This window comes from Miniopterus natalensis, chromosome 15 (genome assembly GCF_054644295.1).
Source record: "Miniopterus natalensis isolate mMinNat1 chromosome 15, mMinNat1.hap1, whole genome shotgun sequence".
In the NCBI taxonomy this organism is placed as follows: Eukaryota; Metazoa; Chordata; class Mammalia; order Chiroptera; family Miniopteridae; genus Miniopterus; species Miniopterus natalensis.
Genome location: NC_142095.1, coordinates 38,601,983 through 38,624,094, shown reverse-complemented (window position 1 = coordinate 38,624,094; position 22,112 = coordinate 38,601,983). Strand labels below are relative to the sequence as shown.

Sequence of the window (22,112 nt, the reverse complement as noted above, 5' to 3'; positions counted from 1 at the left end):
GAGCCCCTCGCCCCTCCCCAGCCCCGCGCACTCGGTGCCCTCGCCGCGCGTCGCCCTGCGCCCTGGAAAGGCGGGGAAAAGAGGGGCATTAACCCGAAGAGAGAAAGAAGGGGGTGGGGAGGGGGGAGCCCGTGTCTCCCCTGGGGCAATCGCCCCCCGAAATCACCGCACGGCAGAACGTCCAGGGACGACTACCCATCGTGCGCCCCCTTTTTGCCAAACCCTAAAAATGAAAGGACAAAAGTTGGCGCTGACTCTTACAGCTCGGATGTCGACTTGTGCGTTTTCAGCGGCATCTCCCGGAGAAAAAACCATGCGCGCCTGATTGTTCTGTGGCCCCAAAGCTGCAGAGAGTGTGTGTGTGTGCGTGCGTGCGTGTGTGTGTGTTTGGGTGTGTGTCTGTGTGTACACAGACGTCCACACACTCGCGGCCGCAGGATCAGCGCCTGGAAGCAGACGTTTCGGCCACAGACTTGGAGAGGAGGAGCTGGAGATCAGGAGGGCGTGAGCCGCCGGGAGTTTGCAGAATCCGTGGTGTGAATGAACTGGGGGCACCTGGGCGCACGGATCACCCCCCCTTTCGCCCCAGGCCATAGTTGAGCAGTGGGGCATTTTTTTCACCCTCTTGTGAAGAATTTTTTTTTTTTATTATTTGTTGTAAAGTCTTTTGCACAATCACGCCCACATTTGGGGTTGGAAAGCCCTAATTACCGCCGTCGCTGATGGACGTTGGAGAGGGAGCGCCTCGCCGCGGAACAGTCGCCTGCGCGCCCTCGCCGGACCCGCGGCTCCCTTGTTGCGCCCCGGCCAGGCCCAGTCTCTGCTGCGGGCCGGCGGGCTTCCGCGCCCCCTCGGTTCCCGGGCGCATCCCAGCGCTGCTCCGCCTCGGGCCCCCAGACTCGGGCTCCAGTAACCGCTTCGGCTCCGAGTCCCAGCGCCTGCCGGACGCGCCCAGCAGGAGCCCGCAGCTCTGTGCCGGATTGTCCCCCCAGGCTTAACCCGGCCGCTCCGCTTGGATTCCTCCGCTGCCCTCGCTCTGGTGGCGACTTCCTCTTCGGGCCCCCTCCCCCTCGCCATGAAGGTAGGTGTTCTGTGCGCCGCAGACTTTTTTTTTTTTTTTTTTTTTACCTTTACTTTTTTTTCTTATGGAAGTTAACTGAACCTTCTCACCCCCACCCCCTATACCTCTTCGTATCCCTCCATTTCTCCTATCGCCTGGAGAGAATGAAACTACCGCGGGGCTGGCAGGGGCCCCTACCCTTCGCCCCCCACCCCCTGCGCACTGCCTCTGCCTCCCCGAGACCGCTTCTCGTCCTACCAAATGTTCTGTAAACCTTTTCGACTTGGGAGAAAAAGTCGGTAAGAGCCAAGGCAGAAAACAGTGCGGTTCGCGGAAGACTTCCCTTTGGCCCTGAGAAACTCGAGGGTACTTACTATGTATATTTCAATAACAGGATAATGATGGAATTCAACAAATATTTACCAAGTGCCCACTGCGCGGGCCCCGAGAAGGTGTGTGGCCAGAGCTTGGAAAGAGGACATGGACTCCTTGGTTGGGAGACCGGGCAGCTGGACTAGGGGCCGACTGCCCCAGAGAAGCGCACCCCTCGCCCTCTGCAGCCAGAGAGGCCAGGTTGCAGGCTCGTCGTGGCCGGGGAACCCTAGTGCTGCAGGCCCTGTACCTTTAAGAGTGCCTGGCGGGGGGCCAGCGCGCACCCAGGCGCGGGGAGCAGGGTCGCGTTATTAGCATTATTAGCCGCCACTGGGTGAGCTCCGGCACTTAGCAGCGGTGATGGGGGCGGGGAGAGCTGGCGGTGGTGGCTCTAATCCTGTCCGCTGGGAAATCGCGCCCAGGCCCTCTGCGAGGAATCCGACTAGTCCTTTGGAAACATTTGGGCCTCCGCCTTGGGAGAGCGGGCGGGGGGCAGTTTGTGAACTCTTGTTTGTTTTAATTGTCAGTTGTATGTTAAAGCCGAGTCACACACTCCGAGGGTCACCGAGAGTTCACTTTTACGAAAAGTTAACATTTTTTCCAGCAATATAGCTTGCTGTTTTCAAAATAACTTTTCCTCTCTCTGTTCTCCAAACTTCTATCCTTCCATTTTTGTTAACTTCTCCCATTTTCAGTTTTTTAGAAAATGAGGTTGAAATTGGAATTAGGATGTTTCCTAAAAGCAAACAAACCCGCCCCCCCCCCTTCCAAAGTTTAAAAAACCCCGAAAAACCTGGAGACCCCCGCGGCCTTGTTTTACTTTCTAAACCCGGTCTGGCACTGGGGCCCCATCTCCTCTCGTCTTTCTTGAAATGGACAACTCGCTCTTTGGAAGTCACTTGTAGCCAGCGGCGCGATTGCACCTCCTCAGTCCCTGCCCTACCGCCAACGTTCGCTGCGGCTTCAGCCAGATGCGGAGATGTAGCTGCTACACAGCCTCTGCCAGGGGAGTTCCGAGAGGGTAACGCTGAGAGCGCGCAGGCGACGCAGAGGCGGTGGAATTGTGTGTGTCCGAGTGTGTGGACTTGCGCCCTCCGTGTGTGGGGGAGAAATAAAAGGTTAGTTGCTCTTGGGTCTTGGGTATACTAGCCTTAGTCCCGCACGACCCTACAAAGGAGAACCCCCCTCCCGTCCGGAAGCCCGATCCGAGACTTTTTTTTTTTTTTGCCATTTCCCTCCCGTTATTGGAGCGCTCCAGAGCACAAGGGGTTAGTTCGGTGCGCGCGGAGCTCCGCTTTTCCCGCAGTCTTTTCTTCCCTTCAGTGCGGTGCCGGCTGCCCCCTGTTGGCTGCCTTGAGGTAGGACGCCTCGGACTCGGTTCCTTGGGGCAAGTGGGTAGCTGTTCCCCTCTAGCTCCCACCTCTGGCTGCGCACAGCCCTCGGGACCACCGCACCCCTCTCTCTCTGGGGAGGGACGCTCAGAGGCCCCCAGAGGACCAGCTGCGCTGCGCCGTCACTGCAATACGGAAGAGGCCAAGGGTCCGACCCAGCAAATGGGGCTCGGGCGAGTGGAGCAATAGTTGGTACCTCTTATCCAAGGCGTAGGAGCGAGAGCGTCGCTCTCTAGGAGGCCTCGGGTCTGGTCTTGGCGCTCTCACCCACTTTCTCTGTAATCTGTAATCGAGGACAAGTGTTGCTTTCTCTCGCCCTCAGTTTCTTCGTCTATTAAAAAATGGAGTTGAAACTGCTCCTGAAGCGGGGGGGGGGCTTGAACTGATGTTTAATTTTCTTTCTCCTTCCACCGGACACTGCTCTTCCTCTGGACAAAGTTGAGAGAGCTTGTGCTGAGAGAGAGAGGTAGATATTTCGTGTGAGAAGGTGCAAGTGGTGTGTGTGTGTTTGTGTGTGTGAGCGTGGGGGCAGGGATTGCGGTCTGGAGAGCTTTGTGCCGGGAATGGACGGGGGAAGGCAGGGAACAGAAAGAACTAGACTTCGCTTCTATTCCTCCCTTGGAGACTCCCTGTTTCTGGACCTGTTGTTGGTTCTCGGTCGGGGCCATCTGAGGCTGCTCACGTTCCTTGCACCGATTTGGGCTCTGGGAGCTCCCTCCACCTTCTCTACCCCCACCCTACCCCACCACAGCGCTGTGGCTACATCCCGGCGGCGTGGGGCGGCTGCGGCCCCCCTGCACCCAGGCTGAAGGCGTGGGGGAGCGCTGGCTCCTTGTCTGCGCCCCTAAAGCGGACCTCCTATCAGCCTTGGCCAGCTCATCCTCTGCATCCCCTCCCACTTGTCTTGGCGTTCCCGAGGCAGGACGGCCCAACCTTGTGGCTGCAACCAAGTTTTCCTCCCGCAGTTTTCTCCATCTTTCCTGGCTTTGGGGAGAGATCACAGTGGGAAAAACAAAAGTTTATTTCCTACCACGAGCTGCAATGCTCTGAGTTTCCTACCCTTTTCGACACCGACAGTCCGGGTTAAATTCACTTCCTCCAAGGTCTCCCTCCTCATTTCCACACCCAGAAGCTTGCGGGGTGGGGGGGTGGGGGGGTGGCTTGAACGCAAAGAGCCTGGTGGAACGGGATGCCCGAACCCAGTGCGGTAGGACCAGCGGCCGAGGGTCAAGGATATTCGCCCTGCCTTTGTGGAATTTCTTTTCAGGGGCGGCGCGCGGAGGGCTTGCACGGCTTTGCGCGTGCGTTCCGATGCCTTCGGTCGCACGCGAACGTCTTCCAACCAGCTTGAAGGTTTCCCCTCTCAGCCCTCATCCCTCCCTGCCCGCACCCCAGTAGATAAAAAGGGTTAGGAACACCTTTAATCCGGTGCGAAAGCTTTGGAGGAGAGACAGAATAAGCAGCCACTACAATGAGCTGCTCCGGGCTGGAAACCAGGGCGCGCGCCGGCGTTCAGCCCCCGACCCCCCCACCCCTCGCTTCAACCCTCCCTTGCGCTTGAAACTCTCAAATGCGCCCTCCTTTCCATCCCACACTAGGAACAGGTTCCGAGGGTCCTTCCAAGGTCGGCTTTCCCGGGCCCCGAAAGCGTTCGAAAACGTTTAGTCCATCCCGTGGTAAACTCAGCTTCTGCCTAGAAGCTTGGATTTACCCGGTCTCCGGAGAGGTCTCCTTTCGTACTGTCTTTTCGGATCAGATCTCTTGGTAAACAAGGAAGGGATGTTTACCCAACAGAGTCGATGTATTTATTAGTGAGTTCACTGCGGGTTTCTTCAATATTTCTAAATCGTGGGGCCTTTTCGGGGTTGCGCGGGGTTTGGAGCGGGAAGAGGGCCAAGGTGTTTCCGGGCAAGCGCGCGGGGTTAAGTGGAGACGCGACTAGCCGGGCTCTCCTGCGGATCCCCTTGGGGATACCTTTGGCTAACCCCCAGCCTGGAGCTGGGGAGACCCGAGTCTCAGAGACCCAGTGGCCCACTACCAGTTGGCCCCAGCTCTGGGAACCGGTGGACTTTCCTCGGGGTCGTCGGCAGAGAGTGGGTTCGGTTTGTGTGGCTTCCCCTCTAACAAAGAGATCCGCTGTAATCCGCCGAATCTGTTATCAATTTCTCCGCCGCCCGAGCCCCGCCCCGTGCGCCCCGCCCGTCGGGAAGCTCGGAAAGTGCGCGCGGCCAGCGGCGATCTGCACCGCCGTCTCGGAAGCACATCGGAGCGTGTGTATCCGTGCACGCGTGTGAGTGTGTGAAAGGGCATGAGTGTGTTTGTGCATGAGTGTATGAGCGCACGGCCTCGGCCGCCTATGGGGAGAGTCGACTTTGAAGCTTGGGCCGCGCGCGAAGGCAGACCTAGCAGCCCACCCCCTCCCCTGGAGGAAACTTGACACTTCGGGCGGGGGTGGGGGAGGGAGACGAAGTCTTCTCTGCATGGCTGGGGAAACCCCAAGTTTCTAGTCTCAGGGATGCGCCCCCAGCTTAGAGGCGTTTCGAGGACGAGCGGACCAGGGGCGCCGGAGCCGTGGTTAGCGGGCACTGGGGACCACATAAGCATTTCCTCTCGAAGAAGCCCCGAGGTGTCTGTGCCAAAGGGGCGGCTGGCCAGGAACAGCCGTGGCAAGCTCCTGAGCCCCTTCGTGTTCCCAAGGCTGCCTAGGTCCCTTCAGGCCCGTTTACGGCACAGGTTCTAGGCCAGGTCCTTCCGCCACCTGGAAGAGGCTCACCTATCCTTTCCTGAGGAAGGGGTCCCTTGGGAGCGGCGGGAGACGCAGCGCGTCGGGGTTACACTTATCAGAGATGTAAAAGGGGATTTTGGAAACCTGCTCCTCCCACCCGCAGCCGCCACCGCTTTGCTCCGCCGCCGCCTACAGGTGGAGAAGTCGCCAGTGGGGAGGAAGGGCAGCGGAAGCCTCCGAGGCCGCCCCTGCCCCGAAATTCTTGACGACTGGAACCATCACCGCCCGGCCCCCTGCGCCCTGGAATCCGGGGACTCGGCGGCGGCGCCGCAGCCAGCGCATCCCTGGCCCCGTCGGGGGCTCGCTGGGACCATCTTTGGCCGTAATCTGCACCCTCACCGTTCGGATCTGACCGAACCGAGTCTTAATTGGGCTGGAGGGTGAGGTGGCCGCGTTTCAAGGCCATGTTCACAGTGCCGCGACGGCGAAGTGGCGGACAACTCCAGACCGGGACCAAAGGAAACTGCAGTACCCCTTGGCTTCCTTTCCCCTTTCTCCACGGCAGCTGCCAGGAGTGGGGACAAGCGGGGCGGGAGGGAGAGTGAAAAAGAATTTGGAGGATTGTGGGGAGAGCAGGGAAGGGAACCGAGTACAGCGGGACCCAGAGCCCCTTCTTTCCTCTGGGGTGCCATCCTTTCTCTGGAGCACTCAGAGCCCGAGGGAGCGCCCCGTTTTCTGGATTCCTTGGTGGGGAGAGCAGATCTCTCTCCTCGTGGACTCCAGTGCCCCCATCCCCTTTCCCCCGCTCCAGTCTGGCTGAAGAGCGTCCTAAGGAAACTCAGGCGGCCCTTCCCCCTCTGGAAGTGGCTTCGCCCAAAGCGGCCCGTAAACTGATTAAGAAACATACGATGTTAATTCAGAGCTGCATTTCCCAGCTGGGCACTTTCTCGCGCGCTGCTCCCCCGGGCCTCGCCCCCCACCCCCTGCCCTTCCCTCCCGCGTCCTGCCCCCACCCCCCACCCCCGCGCCGGCCACCCCGCCTCCTCTGTAGCCGGCGGCGGCGCGCTCCACTCTCCTTCGCGCTCCTCTCGCCCTTGGAATTAATTCCGGCTCCACTTGTTGCTCGGCCCAGGTCGGGGAGAGGACGAGGGTGGCGGCGGGTTTTCCCAAGTGAATTCCCGTGGAGGGACCGAGCGCAGCGTGGACTAGCGGGGAGCGAGGGGGTGCGGGACGCGCGCGAGCAGGAAGGAGGCAGCGCCTGGCACCGGGGCTTTGACTCGACAGCATTGAGACATGTTTGTAATCGCTGGCGTGCCCCGCGCGCAGGATCCCAGCGAAATCAGATTTCCTGGTGAGGTTGCGTGGGTGGATTAATTTGGAAAAAGAAACTGCCTATATCTTCTCATCAAAAAACTCACCGAGGAGAAGCGCAGTCAATCAACAGTAAACTTAAGAGACCCGGATGCTTCCGTTGTTTAAACTTGTATGCTTGAAAATTATCTGAGAGGCAATAAACATCTGCTCCTTTCTTCCCTCTCCAGAAGTCGATTGGAATATTAAGCCCAGGAGTTGCTTTGGGGACGGCTGGAAGTGCAATGTCTTCCAAGTTCTTCCTAATGGCTTTGGCCATATTTTTCTCCTTCGCCCAGGTTGTAATAGAAGCCAATTCTTGGTGGTAAGTTCATTCTATGTGCATATTTTATTTTTAAAAAAGGTTCATTTGTACGATGCTGCAATATTGAAAGCTGAAGCATGAGCTTGGGTGCATTTGTCTAATACACATATGATACATTTTATTTACATGTATTTTTAAATAAGAATTTTCTTTTAATTTGCTAATATTGTAAAGCTTATCTGTAGCTCCATAGGGAATCAGAGCCTATAAATCTAGACCTTTTTCTATGAGGCCCTTGTTCAGATGTATGCTTGTAGTACATATAATAAAAGGGAACCTAAATTCACTTCCCTGATATTTGAAAGCCTATCTATAAAATTTACTTTTTGCCACCTCTAGGTAGTAAAAGTGAGTTCCAACTTTTATTTTTCTGTCACTTGAGGTTATTAACCTTCAGGGTCTAATGTAGGGAGAGCTCTAGGAAGACAGCTAAACTCCAAGTCGAGAAGTGTTGGGGCTCAAAATTCCGTCAAGAAAAGGTGAACTTGAAGTAGTCAAATGTCCCTGAAGGAGAGGGGTTCTTTCTGGCAGGGCCCTTGCAGATAGGCTGCAATATATCCAGAGGATTATTTTTGACGGCGTTCTGGATACTTTTCCCTGTAAATGAGCAGTGTTTTTCTGACTGTCAAACATGACTTCTGTTCACTGGATACCCTGTCTTGGGTCCTTCACAATCATATAGAAGGAGCCCTTTTAAAATGTCCAGAGCATGGTGAATTTTCCTCAGTCTGTATACTTGTCCCACTGTTCTTCCATCAGCCAAAAGGAACTGCCATCTCCCACCCGTGTCTAATTGTGTCTGCTTTCGGCATTCATACATTTTTCAAGGCAGATCACTCCAATTGGTGGGGCAAAGTGAGTCCCTTTCTCTAAGGTCAGAGACTTGTTCCGAAACCGCCGTTTACCTCTTTTCTGAGTGGATTTCGGAAATACTGGTTCAGGTATATAGCAGGGGTGGGGGGCAAGGAAGGGAGTAAAAACTCTTAACTGAGGGGCCAGATGGCGGGATGGGAACTACACAATACCTCCGTTTTCTGAGTGGAGCTGAAACAGAGGAGTTTTATGAAGCCCTTCTCATACTTTGTCATGAGGACAAGCAGGAGAGAAAAGCATCTGTGTGCTTAGAGCTATGTCTTGCTGACATGCTTTCTGGGGGCCCACCTCGAGAGTTCACGTAAATCTTGAACACACATCTCCCCCCACCCCTTTTCAGGTCGCTAGGTATGAATAACCCTGTTCAGATGTCAGAAGTATATATCATAGGAGCGCAGCCTCTCTGCAGCCAACTGGCAGGACTTTCTCAAGGACAGAAGAAACTGTGCCACTTGTACCAGGACCACATGCAGTACATCGGAGAAGGCGCGAAGACAGGCATCAAGGAATGCCAGTATCAGTTCCGACATCGGCGATGGAACTGCAGCACTGTGGATAACACCTCCGTGTTTGGCAGGGTTATGCAGATAGGTAGGAGACCATTTAACTTATTTTTAACTATATATAAACTTTTTTCCTAGAAAAAGTCTTTAGTGTTTACTGACCAGCTTGATCAGCAGGGAACCTTCCAGCAGAGTGGTGGCTTGGGGATTTGTGTCACGATTGCTACCTGTGTTAATTCCTGTTCCCACACTTTTTTTTTTTTTTTACCTTTTGGACTTCTTTAACCCAATCAGGAGGGGAGCATCATAAGACACCTTGTTTTTTTTCTGAATACTTAATTTTTCTAAGAAATGTTTGGTTACAATAGAAGCAGCACACTTATTTGGGTTTCTCAAAAGTAGATGAGGAAAGCTGAGTCATTTATATCCTTTTAAGCTTCAAAACTCTTTTAACTGTAAGCGGTTTCTTAACTTAAGCCACAATTCAAATGGCCCAAGCAGCAAAATAAAAATTGTCATCTTTCAGAATACTGGGCATGTTGGAAGTGAATCAGGTTCTAATGTTCCTAATATAGATAGCCCCCGAGGCTATATATGTATATATATATGTGTGTGTATATATATACACACACATATAATATATATAATGTTAAAAGCTTTCTTTTTAGTCCCTGAAAGAATTTTAATTAGAAGTGGTCCAATTTACATTTGCGATTTTGGTCATTGATATAAAAGCACATACTTCAGACCTCAACCCAGAAGCTTAAAAAAACACACCTTTAATTTTATCAGTCACAATCTGATTCTTTATTTTACATGTGTTGTGCAACTTGTTATTCCATTCAGGGAGGAGATGACATTAAAACTGGACAAAAGGCAAAGAATTTGAAAACACAGTTTGCCTCTGGTTTGGTTTAATAGCTTAGGATAGCATCTGACAGATGAGGTCCTGTGTGTGTTTTCTAGTGTGAATATTTTAGGTCTCTTTACTTTTATGCAAACAAGCCCTTACAATTAATATGACTGCAGTGACTCCAAAAATAAGAAGCAATTTATCAAAGCAATTAACTGTTTATACTGACTGAAGATAAAAAGTTGGCTTAATATCCATCACAGATGGATAAAATGCTTTTTTAAAAAACCCTGAAAAGTGCATTCATTGAGAACAAAAAAGAGTTGTCAGTGGATGTTTGAGCCAATCGCCTTCATAAACTAAAATAATACAGGACTGGAAGCCGGTCCTCTAATTGAATGGGAAAATGGTCTGAAGCCTCAGCCTGCAAAGTTTCCTAGGGCTTTGTCCTTCCTGTTAATGATTAAAATGTGCTAATGTATATACTGGATCAGGAGCTCGGAGTTCAGCTTCAGGAACACAGGAGTTTTCCCTGAATATAGGCTGCCTTATGTAGTTAACTGGGGTGTGGTGGAGACTGAATTCTCCTGCTTTTTGATATTGTGAGTGAACTAAACACTTTTTAAAGAAGTTATATCAGAATGGCAAGTTGTCAGCCTTCCCTCCTCACATTTGCTTATATAGTGCCCCTAAACTGCCTTCCTCTCAAACTATGGGGCCGCTTTTTCACGAGTATATGAGCTAGCAAAAATCATACACCTCTGATGGTAACCAGAAAGGAAAACAGCAATTGGAACTGTTTTTCTGTGTAGTCACTGGAACACAGCTTTGATTTAAGATTCTCTTCTCGTCTTTATTCGTAGCCTGTTTTGGGCCAAAATGTTCAGAATAAGCTATCATTTGCTAAGTGGATTTGAGTTCTGCTGGAGATTTATTTAAAATGTGGTCCAAGATTCAAAGAGCCTGCTTCCTAAGGGAACAAGCAGAACCCTTGGTACAAAGACCTATATTTAATTGTCCCTTGCAAGTATGCTCTCTGGTCCTCGGCTGTGTGGTACTGCCGTCTGGGTTGATGGGAAGTGGGTGGGACAGCCTCTGAGGGAGTCCTCCTGGATGTGATCACCAAGTCAGCTGCTGTCCTGGGAAGGTGCCGCATCTCCCTTGCCAAAAGCGCCCCAAGTGCCTGGGATCTCAGGGCAGAAAGCTGCTGCGGGGTGGCTTGTGTTGGAACACCGACAGGGCCTTCTCTCTCTCTCTCTTTTTAATTTAAAATAGATTTGGAGAGAAGAAAAACCAGAATAGCTTTTGGTGGAAGAGGAACATGGACCCAACCACAATAGTGGGAAAGTTACTTAGCTTTCATTTTTCTATTTAAGGTTGTACCTTGGAAGAGAATGGGCTAAGGGAAAGTCCAGAACACCTTTAAGAGTGAAAGGTGTATGCGTGTCTGCTCCAAAGCACTTAGTACACCAGGGACATCGAGAGCAATTCTTGTTCGTGAGAATCTGACCCTGTGATGGGGCCAGTGTCTGAGAAACTCAGGGCTGCCCCTTCCAACCCCTCCTCAACTCATTTTTCTAGGGTGCCAGTTGCTTTGGAGGCACTGTACACAATCGCCTCGTGAAGGGGCCCACTCTTCATTTTGGAAACTTTCTCATTTTTCATCGTGCTCCCCTTTCTTCCAGCTTTTGTCTCCGTCTCTTCTTTGTTTCCATGCTGTGAAAAGATATGTCAGGAAGGTGCCATTTTTAAGGCGTGTGAGGATGGGAGAGGGTGTAGATTCAAAGGGAGGGAGGCCTACGCCAAGCAGCCTCATTCCATCCAGGGCGACGGTGTCCACAGCCTGTTAGCTCAAGAGTACTTTTCAAATGAACATTTCCCCTGCAGCGACCAGTTAGCTTAGAGACTTCTACCAGGTTTGTATTCTGGGGCAAAAAAGGAAATGCCCAAGATAGACTTCTGAAACAAGCAGCATTATTGTGTTTTGTATAAAAGACCTTTTATGCTTTGTATACTCACAGGACAGTGTCTTATTTTCCCGTATCTCTGAAGGGTTATCTTCTCTTTCTCTAGCTACCTCTTTATTCTACAAGCCTCCCATCCAGGGCCACAGCATTTTCTGTATTATGTGTTAATCCTTAAGTAACTCCCTAGAATCTGTCTTTCCTCGTCATTTCTCTCCACTCCCTCCCATGTTCTTTGCCTCGCTAATTCCAGCAAGATAGATGTCGCACCCCACAGGAACTTTCTGGATCCTCCTGCCAACCCCCAGCACATGCCTCAAGTTATTCATTTTTTTTTTTTTAAATGTGGGAGGGAAGGTCTGTGGTAAATGGGAACCATCGCCATTCCTGGAAGTGGGGGGTCAGAAATGGCTGTGGATTGAAGTTGGAGCAGAAGTCCAAGGAAAGGATGGGTCCCTGCATTGGCATAGTCACCCTCCTGCAGAATGACCTGTCTGGTTGGGGCTGAGTTCTGTTGTCCAGCTGTACTTGTGTTTCCACCCCTGTCTACTCCCCCAAAAGACTGTTAGCAAGCTCTTTAAGTGCAGGAGAAAATGATTCTGGTACAGGAAATTTAGCGCCAGAAAGGGCCTTTTTCCCCCTAAGCATCTAGTTCAATACTCTGATTTTATAGTTGAGGCAAGTGAGGCCTCCTCATTGCACCCCCAGGCCCAGCTTCAGCTGGCCTGGTGTTAACCCTTTCTCTCTCATAGTGCAACATTTTTATTAAGTGGCTGCTGTGATGTGTAGAAACGTATTCCCATAAGGTGATGTGTGATCATCTCCATTTCCTCCTTACCAATAGGGCTCCTGTGTAACTTAGGGAAGGGGAATCCTGTTTTTCCCCTAGGTTTGTATATTCTTTATAAGTCTGGGGAAGGAAGAAGCTTTTTTTGTCTTTTCCCTTTAGATTGTGCCTTTTGCCTCCTTGCTGTCATTCTCACACTGAGGCACGGCTGCCAGGGAGCTGCAGAAGTGGCTTTGAAGGCCAGCAGGCTGGTTAAAAGTAGACAACTCGGCTAGAAGGAGAAAGATCAGTCCGTTCAGCTTGGGATTCAGAAAGAAGCGGTTCACTTATAACTGTCTAGGGATGGGTTTAGGAAATGTCCACTGGGAAAGTCTAGAGCCTTGTCCTGAGATACACTGCATGATGCAGGAGGGAGAGGTTGCCGGCAGGAGGAGGAGGGGAGGTGAGCTAGAACCAGTGTGGCCGCAAGTGTGGCTGCTGCAGCGTCTGGGGCCTCAGACTTTCCAAGGCTCTAAGCCTGGCAAATTCTGTGCCCCTGCCCTGTGTAATTCAAAAGGAAAATAATACAAACATTAAAATAAATGTAAGGAAATCTACCCCAATTCTGAGTTTCCCCTCAATGACTTCTTTCTTGTGCATTTTTGGAAATAAGAAGTTTCCAGTATTTTCAAGAGTTGTAGAGAAAATCAGCCCAGCGCGGCCTAGATTCCCGCCTTTGGCTGTGAAAGGCCGGGGTAGAGACAGCAGGGATGTGGCACTCCTTTGTCATGGGTCGCTTCTGCATGTCCGCGGGAAATCATCTTGGCTTCCCCTGGGGGGGGGGGGGGCGCAGGGAGGGGTGTGCGTTGGGGACCGGGCGGTGCGCGGACCTCGTCCAGGTGCAGCACGTGCGAGCGCGGGCTCTCCGCCCCGTCTGCGCCCGCGCCGTCCCGGGCCGGGGCTGTCCCCGCCCCCCCGCAGCGGCCGGTGACCCGCGTCCTCGCCCGCAGGCAGCCGCGAGACGGCCTTCACGTACGCGGTGAGCGCCGCGGGGGTGGTCAACGCCATGAGCCGCGCGTGCCGCGAGGGCGAGCTGTCCACCTGCGGCTGCAGCCGCGCCGCGCGCCCCAAGGACCTGCCCAGGGACTGGCTGTGGGGCGGCTGCGGCGACAACATCGACTACGGCTATCGCTTCGCCAAGGAGTTCGTGGACGCGCGCGAGCGGGAGCGCATCCACGCCAAGGGCTCCTACGAGAGCGCGCGCATCCTCATGAACCTGCACAACAACGAGGCGGGCCGCAGGGTGAGTGCCCCGTCGCCCCGTCGCCCCGTCGCCCCCGGGCCCGCTCCTTGTCCCTCCCCCCCCCAACCAAGCCACCTCTCCGGCCTCTTCACCCCTCCCTCCGCCTCTCTCTCTAGGCTCCTGTCTTTGTCTCGGTGCGCGTCTCAGCCTCCTCTCTTTTCTGTCTCCAAGCCCCTCTCTATCTTTTCTGGTCTCTTTCCCTCTCTCCCTGTTTGTCTTTTTCTCTCTCTCCCTCTCCCTCCCTTCCTCCTTCTGCCCCCACCCCCAGCCCTGCCCCCCACCCGCACACACTCATGGGTCACATTCCTCTTTGGAGAGGGGCACCCCCCCCAGGCCTCCTGGGGGTGAACCCTGCCTGGGCCCCCTCCAGCCAAGGTGCTTCTGCAGTAGCCTAACAAAGATCTTTCTCTGCCTTTTTAATTACTCCCAGTGCAATTGGCCAGCCCAGCTCAGAAGTAAAAATGTTACATTTACCCTCCTCCCTGGAACAGAGCTGTGGTTGGGCTTAAATTGGGGAGAGCCCCTTCTTTATCCCAGTACGTCCCAGCTGAGAAACCCTCACCCAGCTTCCAGGACTTACCTTTCTTTCTCTTCCCTGTGTCATTAGATAGCAGGCTTGATGGGCTGAGGGCTTTTCTGAAAAAGCTTAGAATTTCCAGGAAAACTGCAGCATTTTTCACAGTTTGACCATCAGGCCAATGGTGGGTGACTCTGGAGGGATCAGAGAGCCACTCAGAAGTGCCCAGAAGGGACTGACCCTGCAGGTCCCCAGTGAGTGTCCCCATTCTGCTCCTTCCTTCCCCAGATGGGGACATGAAATGCTTCACGCTAGTTAAAAAGACCCCCTTTCCCCTGTGGTTAAGCACATGGCACTTTATGGCTGCTTTAAAATGAAGGGGTGAAAACTTCTCTTAACTTTGGCAGCATTGAAAACTAGGGCCATTATTTTTTCACAGATCCCAAGGTAGGTGCCAGGAACATTCTGGTCAGAGATTTCACCCTTCTGTATTTTGGGGTGAGGAGAGAGGAAGATTATCACAAAGTAAAATATCCAGGACTGAAAGGAGCCTTAGAACCCTCTGGCTGCACACCCTAATTTGAAAGATTGGAAAACTGAGGCCTAGAGAAACACTTCATGGCTGTGGAAGAAAATTAATGGAGTGAGATATAAGCCAGGCGCCCTAAAAAAAATTAAACTCATCATGCCTCACAGTTTAGGGATGAAGGGCTGTAGGTTCTGGAATTAGGCTAAAATCCAGTTCTGTCTGTACCTTTCTGTTTCTGAGCCCCAGTTTCCACATTTCCACATCTGTTAAGTGGCCGTGGCATTAACTATCTCTTGAAGTTATCTTGAGCACTAACGGGGATCAGATAGTAGGTTGAACCATATGAAATACCAATACATGACTATTTCTTACCTACAAAATAACAGTTTCCTATGGTTCAATCGAAGGCCTTTGTTTAGTGTTGGCCAGTAGCAGTAAAGTGCTTGATAAATGATAATTACTAAACATTAGGAACTAAAAGACATAGAGAAGTCAAAGATTTTCTAGACAATCCCAGCTAAACTATCTCCTCAGATTTGATGCCAAACATTTGATGGTGTCAGGGAAGGACTGGACTCTGCAGATTTTTGCCTGTGCTGCCCTGTGGGGTCTCATAATTGCTCCAGAGGGAGTGTGGCCTCTCCTTGCTCAGGTCACCCATTGCTGTGGTGTCCGAAGTGTGGCTGGGCTCTCTCTCCCCACAGTGGCCCACCCAAGGCCATGCGATGGGCATGTCAACTCTGCTCTCTCTGGGAGCCCAGAAGTCCTTGATCCTGTGCTCATCAGAGCACACACCTTTACTCTCTGCATATAGTGGGTCAGTGCCTCAAACCGGACATGCCTCCAGGACAGAGTGGCTGCCGCTCTGGGCCCCATTCTGCCCATATTTGGTGCTTTCACCCATCTTTGGAGATTCCTTACACTTCTCTCACTTAGAGAAGTCATCAGGGGCTTAGCAGCCAGGAGAACAGGTCAAGGGATTTCCAAGCGGAGAGATGGAATTTTGCAGAGCTGGAAAATCACCTTTAATATTATAATTTCACTTAACATCTGCATTTTTAAATATTGAGAGCCCCCCTGCCCCATAAGTTTTATAATTCAAGCAGTGAGCTGAGCTTGTATCCTGGAGGATGAAGTTACATAGAAGACAGTTTTTCTCCAGGATAGTGGAGGTGGGGAAGGAAGTTGGACACTGTGCCAGGAAATCATATTAGCATCTCCTCAGGACATAGCTTTTTATTTTCCTCGTAGGGGAGTGGAGGTTAAATATGTTTGCAAAACCCTTCCTCACACCAGCTGAGTGCCTGAAACTCTTTATGCCAAGGAAATACACCTTGGCCCCCTTTTTGAGAAAGCCCCTTATGAATCCCTGAAGGAAGAACGTGGCTGTTCTGGGTGGAAGCAGCCTTCTAACTCACTCCAGCCTCCCAGGTTCCTGCCAACAGCACTGGGACTCTGGAGGGTCACTGGTACAGGAACTGTGGGCCCTCGGGACTATAAATAGGCAGCCGCCACCTCCCAGACTGCTGGGCATAGTGCTGTTGGGCCACACCTGAGGTCAAGGTGATTGGGAAGGGCCCAGACACCATGCCCTTGTCACCCTGGAGAAAGACCAGATTTACTGATTACATACTGCGTGCTAAGTACTTTCCATGCATCCTCTAATTGAAATTATCTTTCCAACAGTTCTGGGAGGTTGGTGTCACAGTCCCCTACACAGATGGAGAATGGAGGTTCAGAAAGGGGAAGCCAGTTGCCTGAAGTCAGGGAAAGAGTCAGGACGGAGTCCATGTCCGCCTGGGTGCAGGGTGGGTGCTCTTAGCCAGGGCGGTGGAGGTAGAGCGTAGGGATTGTTCAGGAAGCAGGAGGGAGAAGACCTGAGATCCAGACCCAGTTCTCCCACATCCTAGCTGTGTGACCTGTGCAGGCCACTTGCCTTCCCTGTGCCACCATGCCACGTGCCACCATCTAGTTCAGCCCATGTTATAACGCTGCCGGGAGGGTTAAATGAAATAAAAGAACGTAAAGGTCCTTAATACAGTGCCTGGCACACAGCAGTAATAGCCATAGTGAGTAAAGATCTGAACCCTGATCCTACCTGAGCTGGACCCCTTCCAGCCCTGCTACTTACCAGCAGGGTTCCCATAGGCAAGTCACTGAACGTGAGCTTGGAGCCCAACTGCCTGGGTTCAAATCCTGGTACCCCTGCTTCCCAGTAGTTGGGTAAGTAACTCCCCTCTCTGGGCCTCATTTTTCTTCTCTGTGAAATGGGAATAACAACAGCACTTCCCCCATAAGCTGGTCGTGAGGGTTCATCCAGGTGGTGCAGGTAAGGAAAGGTGCACAACCTCTGCGATGAGTGTTCAAGCCGCCTTAGTTGCTGCTGCTGTTTCCCTGCAAAACAGAAGCAACTGGAACATTTTTTTTCCCCTGTTCCCATTCAAACACTGTGGTGGTTTATTATGATGATGCGTAGTAATGAGGGGCTAAGAACGTATTTATTTTGTAGACTTTTTAAAGAAAGCAACACAGACCTTGGTCGTGGAGCCCAGCCCCCGGTTTAGCTGGGGAACAGGGCTCCTTCCGGAAGGCGGAGGGGAGCTTTGCTCACATAGCCCAGCCTGAGCCTGGGCCCCTCCACGAGCGTGCAGACTGACTGTCCCATCTCCCCACAGACAGTGTACAACCTGGCCGACGTGGCCTGCAAGTGCCACGGGGTGTCGGGCTCGTGCAGCCTGAAGACGTGCTGGCTGCAGCTGGCCGACTTCCGCAAGGTTGGCGACGCCCTGAAGGAGAAGTACGACAGCGCGGCGGCCATGCGGCTCAACGGGCGCGGCAAGCTGGTGCAGGTCAACAGCCGCTTCAACTCGCCCACCACGCAGGACCTGGTCTACATCGACCCCAGCCCCGACTACTGCGTGCGCAACGAGAGCACGGGCTCGCTGGGCACGCAGGGCCGCCTGTGCAACAAGACGTCCGAGGGCATGGACGGCTGCGAGCTCATGTGCTGCGGCCGCGGCTACGACCAGTTCAAGACCGTGCAGACGGAGCGCTGCCACTGCAAGTTCCACTGGTGCTGCTACGTCAAGTGCAAGAAGTGCACGGAGATCGTGGACCAGTTCGTGTGCAAATAGTGGGCGCCCAGCCGCCCGCCTGTCACCCAGCCCCGTTCCCAGGACCCACTTATTTATAGAAAGTACAGTGATTCTGTTTTTTGTTTTTTTTTTTTTAATGTTTTATTTTCCCCCAAGAATTGCAGCCGGAACCATTTTTTTTTTTTTTTTCTGTTCCCATCTAAGAACTCTGTGGTTTATTATTAATATTATAATTATTATTTGGCAATAATGGGGGGTGGGAACCAAGAAAATATTTATTTTGTGGATCTTTGAAAAGGTAAGACAAGACTTCTTTTGATGGTATAGGATGAGGGGGAATAGCACAGACCCTGACTTAGTTGTGTGCACATCTAGAGGGTTTTCTTTTTCTCAGTGTGGGGTCACATAGGACAGGAGCATCCAGCTGGAAGAGGGTGGTCCAAATCTATGCTCCATTCAGCCTCCGCGACCAAAATGAATTGCAAATGCTCTGGTGAAAGGTCTTGAGAAACAAACAAACAAACAAAAATGAGACCCCCTCCCCCCCCTTTTCCAGGGGCTACCAGTCTGAAACATTTTCAAAATGGTAATTTAAAATGTAAGAGGGAGAATCCTGTATCTCTCAGAAAGTTATTTCATGTGTCTCGTGATTCTCAAACATTCCATGTGCAGATGGTCCTACTCTAACAGCTACTGAAACTTGAGGAGCAGGGAGCAAAGTCTCAGAAGTTAAAAAAACGTAAAAACTACCATATTAAGACTGATTGGAAGCTGTTACAGGAATTAGGTTATCAGATTGGGGAAAGCATCTCCGAATGACTCTGGGTTGTAGACTTTTTGTTTGGAGAGGGGCGGGAGAGGTTGGCTTGGATATAAAGGAAAATATACTGTAATTTTCTTAGGGATACTTGGTTAATAAATGATAATAATCGAAATAATAAATGGATTCCATTCACAGACCCTCCGCCCAAACAACAAGGTAATTGCATGCAGCTCAGCTCTGCAACGGAGCAGAAAACCTGTTTGCAGGGAAGGCGTGAAACCTGCCCTCCCGCTTGACCCCAAACCCTGTCTGATTCCTCCTGGTCCTGTCCCACTGAGGAGGTGAGGCTGGCCACCTCCACTGGGAGGGCCACTGGGTCCCCTTTGATTGCAGGAGAGGAAATGAACCTTTAGGAGCTCCCCTTGGAAAACAGATACTTAGGGATTTTTTCCCCCTAGAACTTTTATTCTGAGGAGTTGTAGTTTTTATATGTTTTAATGACATTACTTGGCTAATGGAGTTCACAGAGGTGTTGCAGCATTTCATCATATGATCCTGTGTTTAGACTCTCCACTCAAGCTTTTCCTATTATACTGCAGGTGAACCCTAAAACTGTTCCTAGTGTACTTGAACAGTTGCATTTATAAGGGGGGGGAATGTGGTTGAATGGTGCCTGATATCTCAAAGTCTTTTGTACATAACATATATATATATATACATATATATATAAATATAAATATTATTATATCTCAGTGCAGTCAGTGATCTAGAATTACATTTTACTCTGGGGTTATTTCTTGGTCTAGAGCGTTGTCCTTCATTGAGATCCATTGGGATTTTTCCAAAGGGTTTTCGAGTTGAGCTTGGGCTGTGGCCCTGATGTGATGCTCCCTTGAGCATCAGAAAACAGCCTCGTTTTTGAGGAATCTGGAAGGTCTTCCTCCCTGAGATGCATGTTGGTTTGAAGATTTCTTTTATCTTTTCCACCCCACCCCCTTTTCTCCAGCCTCCATTTCTGTACATTTTTCCTGAGAGGGCATTACTTGTTGGTAATAGACTTGGAAATGAAGAGAGATTCAAAACTCAGAAGCATGGTCAATGCTTCTCTCTCCTTAGTTCCTTGTGCAGAGTGGAAACTGGTGCCTGGTAGATCTAGTAGTACCCGAAGGAAAATCCAGTTCATGACATAGACAGCTAGTTTTTAAATTTTTTAAAACAGGACACCTCTTTCCAAAAAGTGCCATCAAACATCTTCTTATCTCAGACTTACATGATTTTAGAAGTTTGGAAAGATACACACCTTCTGCAACCTTCATAGGCTTGGTGGCCTTCCCATCACCTCAGCCATCTGTGGCTCTTAATTTATTGCACAAGGATACTCACTTCCCCTCAGTTGCAGTGAGTTGCAAGCAAAAGATCTTGAAATTAAAAAGCACTAATTAGTTTAAAATGTCACTTTTTTGGTTTTTATTATACAAAAACCATGAAGTAAGTTTTTATTTGCTAAATCAGATTTTTGTTCCTTTTTAGTGATTCATGTTTATGAAGAGAGTTGAGTTTAACAATCCTAGTTTTAAAAAGAAACTATTTAATGTAAAATATTCTACTTGTCATTCAGATATTATGTATATCTTCTATGGCCTTTATTCTGTACTTTTAATGTACATATTTCTGTCTTGCCTGATTTGTATATTTCACTGGTTTAAAAAACAAACATCAGAAGGCTTATGCCAAATGGAAGATAGAATATAAAATAAAACGCTACTTGTATATTGGTAAGTGATTTCAATTGTCGTTCAGATAATTCATGTGGAGATTTTTGGAGAAGCCGTGAGGGAGAGTGTAGGGTGACTACATGTCAGAATAACAGAAGAGTGGAGAATTTTTACCAAAATACCAAACTATTCGGAAGTTTCGAAAGATTTCTATATGTAACAAAACAAAAGGGAGATTCTCTCTTCCTATATATGTTCCTTAAAAACCCAAGCAGATGGCTCAAAGCTGGTTATAGGATCGCTCGCATTTTTTCAGCATTATGCATGTAACTTAATTGTTTTAGAGCGTGTTGCTGTTGTAACATCTCAGAGAAGAACTGAAAAGGCACATGCTTGTATCCATGACCAGAGTTTTAGCCCAAAAAAGTGTGTGTGTGTTTACCACTGCAACTCTTGCACCTCTGAAGTTACTGTGGACTTGAGTGTCTCTGTTCCCCTTTGAAAGTCATTTCGTGAAAAGCAAGCTTCTATCTGCAGAGAATGAAAACTCATTGGAAACTGAAGGCTCGTTGTGTTAAGTGCAATTAATACGGGTTCTCGTGCTTTCCGAAAGTGTACACCGAAATCTGGCCAGCGCTGCCCAGATTGATACGTTAGCCCTTTGCTTTTTTTTTTCTTTCTGGATAACCTTGTAACATATTGAAACCTTTTAAGGATGCCAAGAATGCATTATTCCACAAAAAAACAGTAGACCAACATATAGGGTGTTTAAAATAGCATTTCTGGGCAAATTCAAACGCTTGTGGTTCTAGGACTCACATCTGTTTCAGTTTTTCCTCAGTTGTATATTGACCAGTGTTCTTTATTGCAAAAACATATACTTGATTTAGGAGTGTCAGCATATTTTTTCCTTTGCATCCTGGAATGCATTCAAGATCTTCCCAATACAGGAAAATTAACAAAAAAATTTATACATAGGAAACGGCAGTCAGAGCCATGTTCAAAATAGTAATTACGGATTCGAGTGAAAGGAAGACTGTTTTAAGTTTTAGTTCAGTTTATCTGCTTAGCTGCTGAACTCCTGACTATATGTTTAGTAGCCTGCCCAAACCCTTTGCTCAGATGATGCCAATACCAAGTTTCAATGTGTTTTTGCAAAACATTAGGCAAGCCACTGGAATGATCAAATATGACACTCTAGCAGGATAAGTGCTCCAAATGAGAGATCGGCACTGGCCGACTCCAAGAGATCATGAGCAAAAAACAGTCCCCGAAGGCTGAGTGGTTCGAATATAAGTAGAGAGGGACAGATAGAAAAGGTACTTGGAACTTGAAGCATGTATGTGATGCAAACCCACACCAAGGCATAGGTCTGAAATACTGCATTGTCACTGTAAACGGTACTTTAAGCATATTTATTTTTTTTTTAGAAAGTCATTTTTAGTCTCTCCTCTCTCTGTGGAATGGTGAAAAACAGATGCCGTGTTTTGAAAGTAAGACGATGAAATGAGTTTTTAAAACAGGAAACATTCAGCAACATAGGAATTACAACTTAGTAAAGGAATCTTCTAATGTACCTGTTCGTACAAACTTTACACTTCAACCTGATGATTGGATAAGATTCTATTTTAGTGAAACATCATCTTGTTAGACAACTTTAAAAAATGGATGTAGAAATGATTAAAACTTGCTTTGGTTTTTTTTTGTTTTTTTTTAAAACAAAAATGTATCAAACTGAATGGAGAAGATTTAATTAAAATGCTGTCTCAGTATTTCAAAAGCTAAAAAGGGGTGAGGAAAATTGCATCTCAGACCAGTTTTATATGCAGTGTACAATTTGCTGGGCTAGAAATGAGATAAAGATTATTTATTTTTGTTCATATCTTGTACTTTTCTATTAAAATCATTTTATGAAATCGGCAGTCATGTGTGTGTTTAGCAGAGACGGTGCCCCTGGAGTTTGATGCATGCGGGCACAGCGCACAATTATGGCTTAGGGCATCCAGAA

General features: G+C 49.7%; 1 protein-coding gene across 2 annotated transcripts; it reads left to right on the top strand.

The window, feature by feature from the left end:
• The first annotated feature begins 9 nt into the window (after positions 1 to 9).
• Positions 10 to 22,020, top strand: WNT5A (Wnt family member 5A). 2 transcript variants are annotated; one of them, XM_087825034.1, is made up of 5 exons: positions 10 to 1,081; positions 7,090 to 7,223; positions 8,437 to 8,687; positions 13,193 to 13,485; positions 17,207 to 22,020. In XM_087825034.1, the coding sequence occupies exons 1-5, from the start codon at positions 1,076 to 1,078 to the stop codon at positions 17,663 to 17,665; spliced, it is 1,143 nt and encodes a 380-aa protein (XP_087681160.1). In that variant the 5' UTR covers positions 10 to 1,075; the 3' UTR covers positions 17,666 to 22,020. The 2 variants fall into 2 exon arrangements, with proteins under 2 accessions (XP_087681160.1, XP_087681161.1); XM_087825035.1 differs by lacking the exon at positions 10 to 1,081 and adding an exon at positions 6,615 to 6,680.
• The last annotated feature ends 92 nt before the right edge of the window (positions 22,021 to 22,112 follow it).

Excerpts from the sequence above, each read along its gene's own strand:
- WNT5A (XM_087825034.1), top strand. Across the intron at positions 8,688-13,192 it reads TGGCAGGGTTATGCAGATAG|GCAGCCGCGAGACGGCCTTC; the intron begins GTAGGAGACCAT and ends CCTCGCCCGCAG. Across the intron at positions 13,486-17,206 it reads ACAACGAGGCGGGCCGCAGG|ACAGTGTACAACCTGGCCGA; the intron begins GTGAGTGCCCCG and ends ATCTCCCCACAG.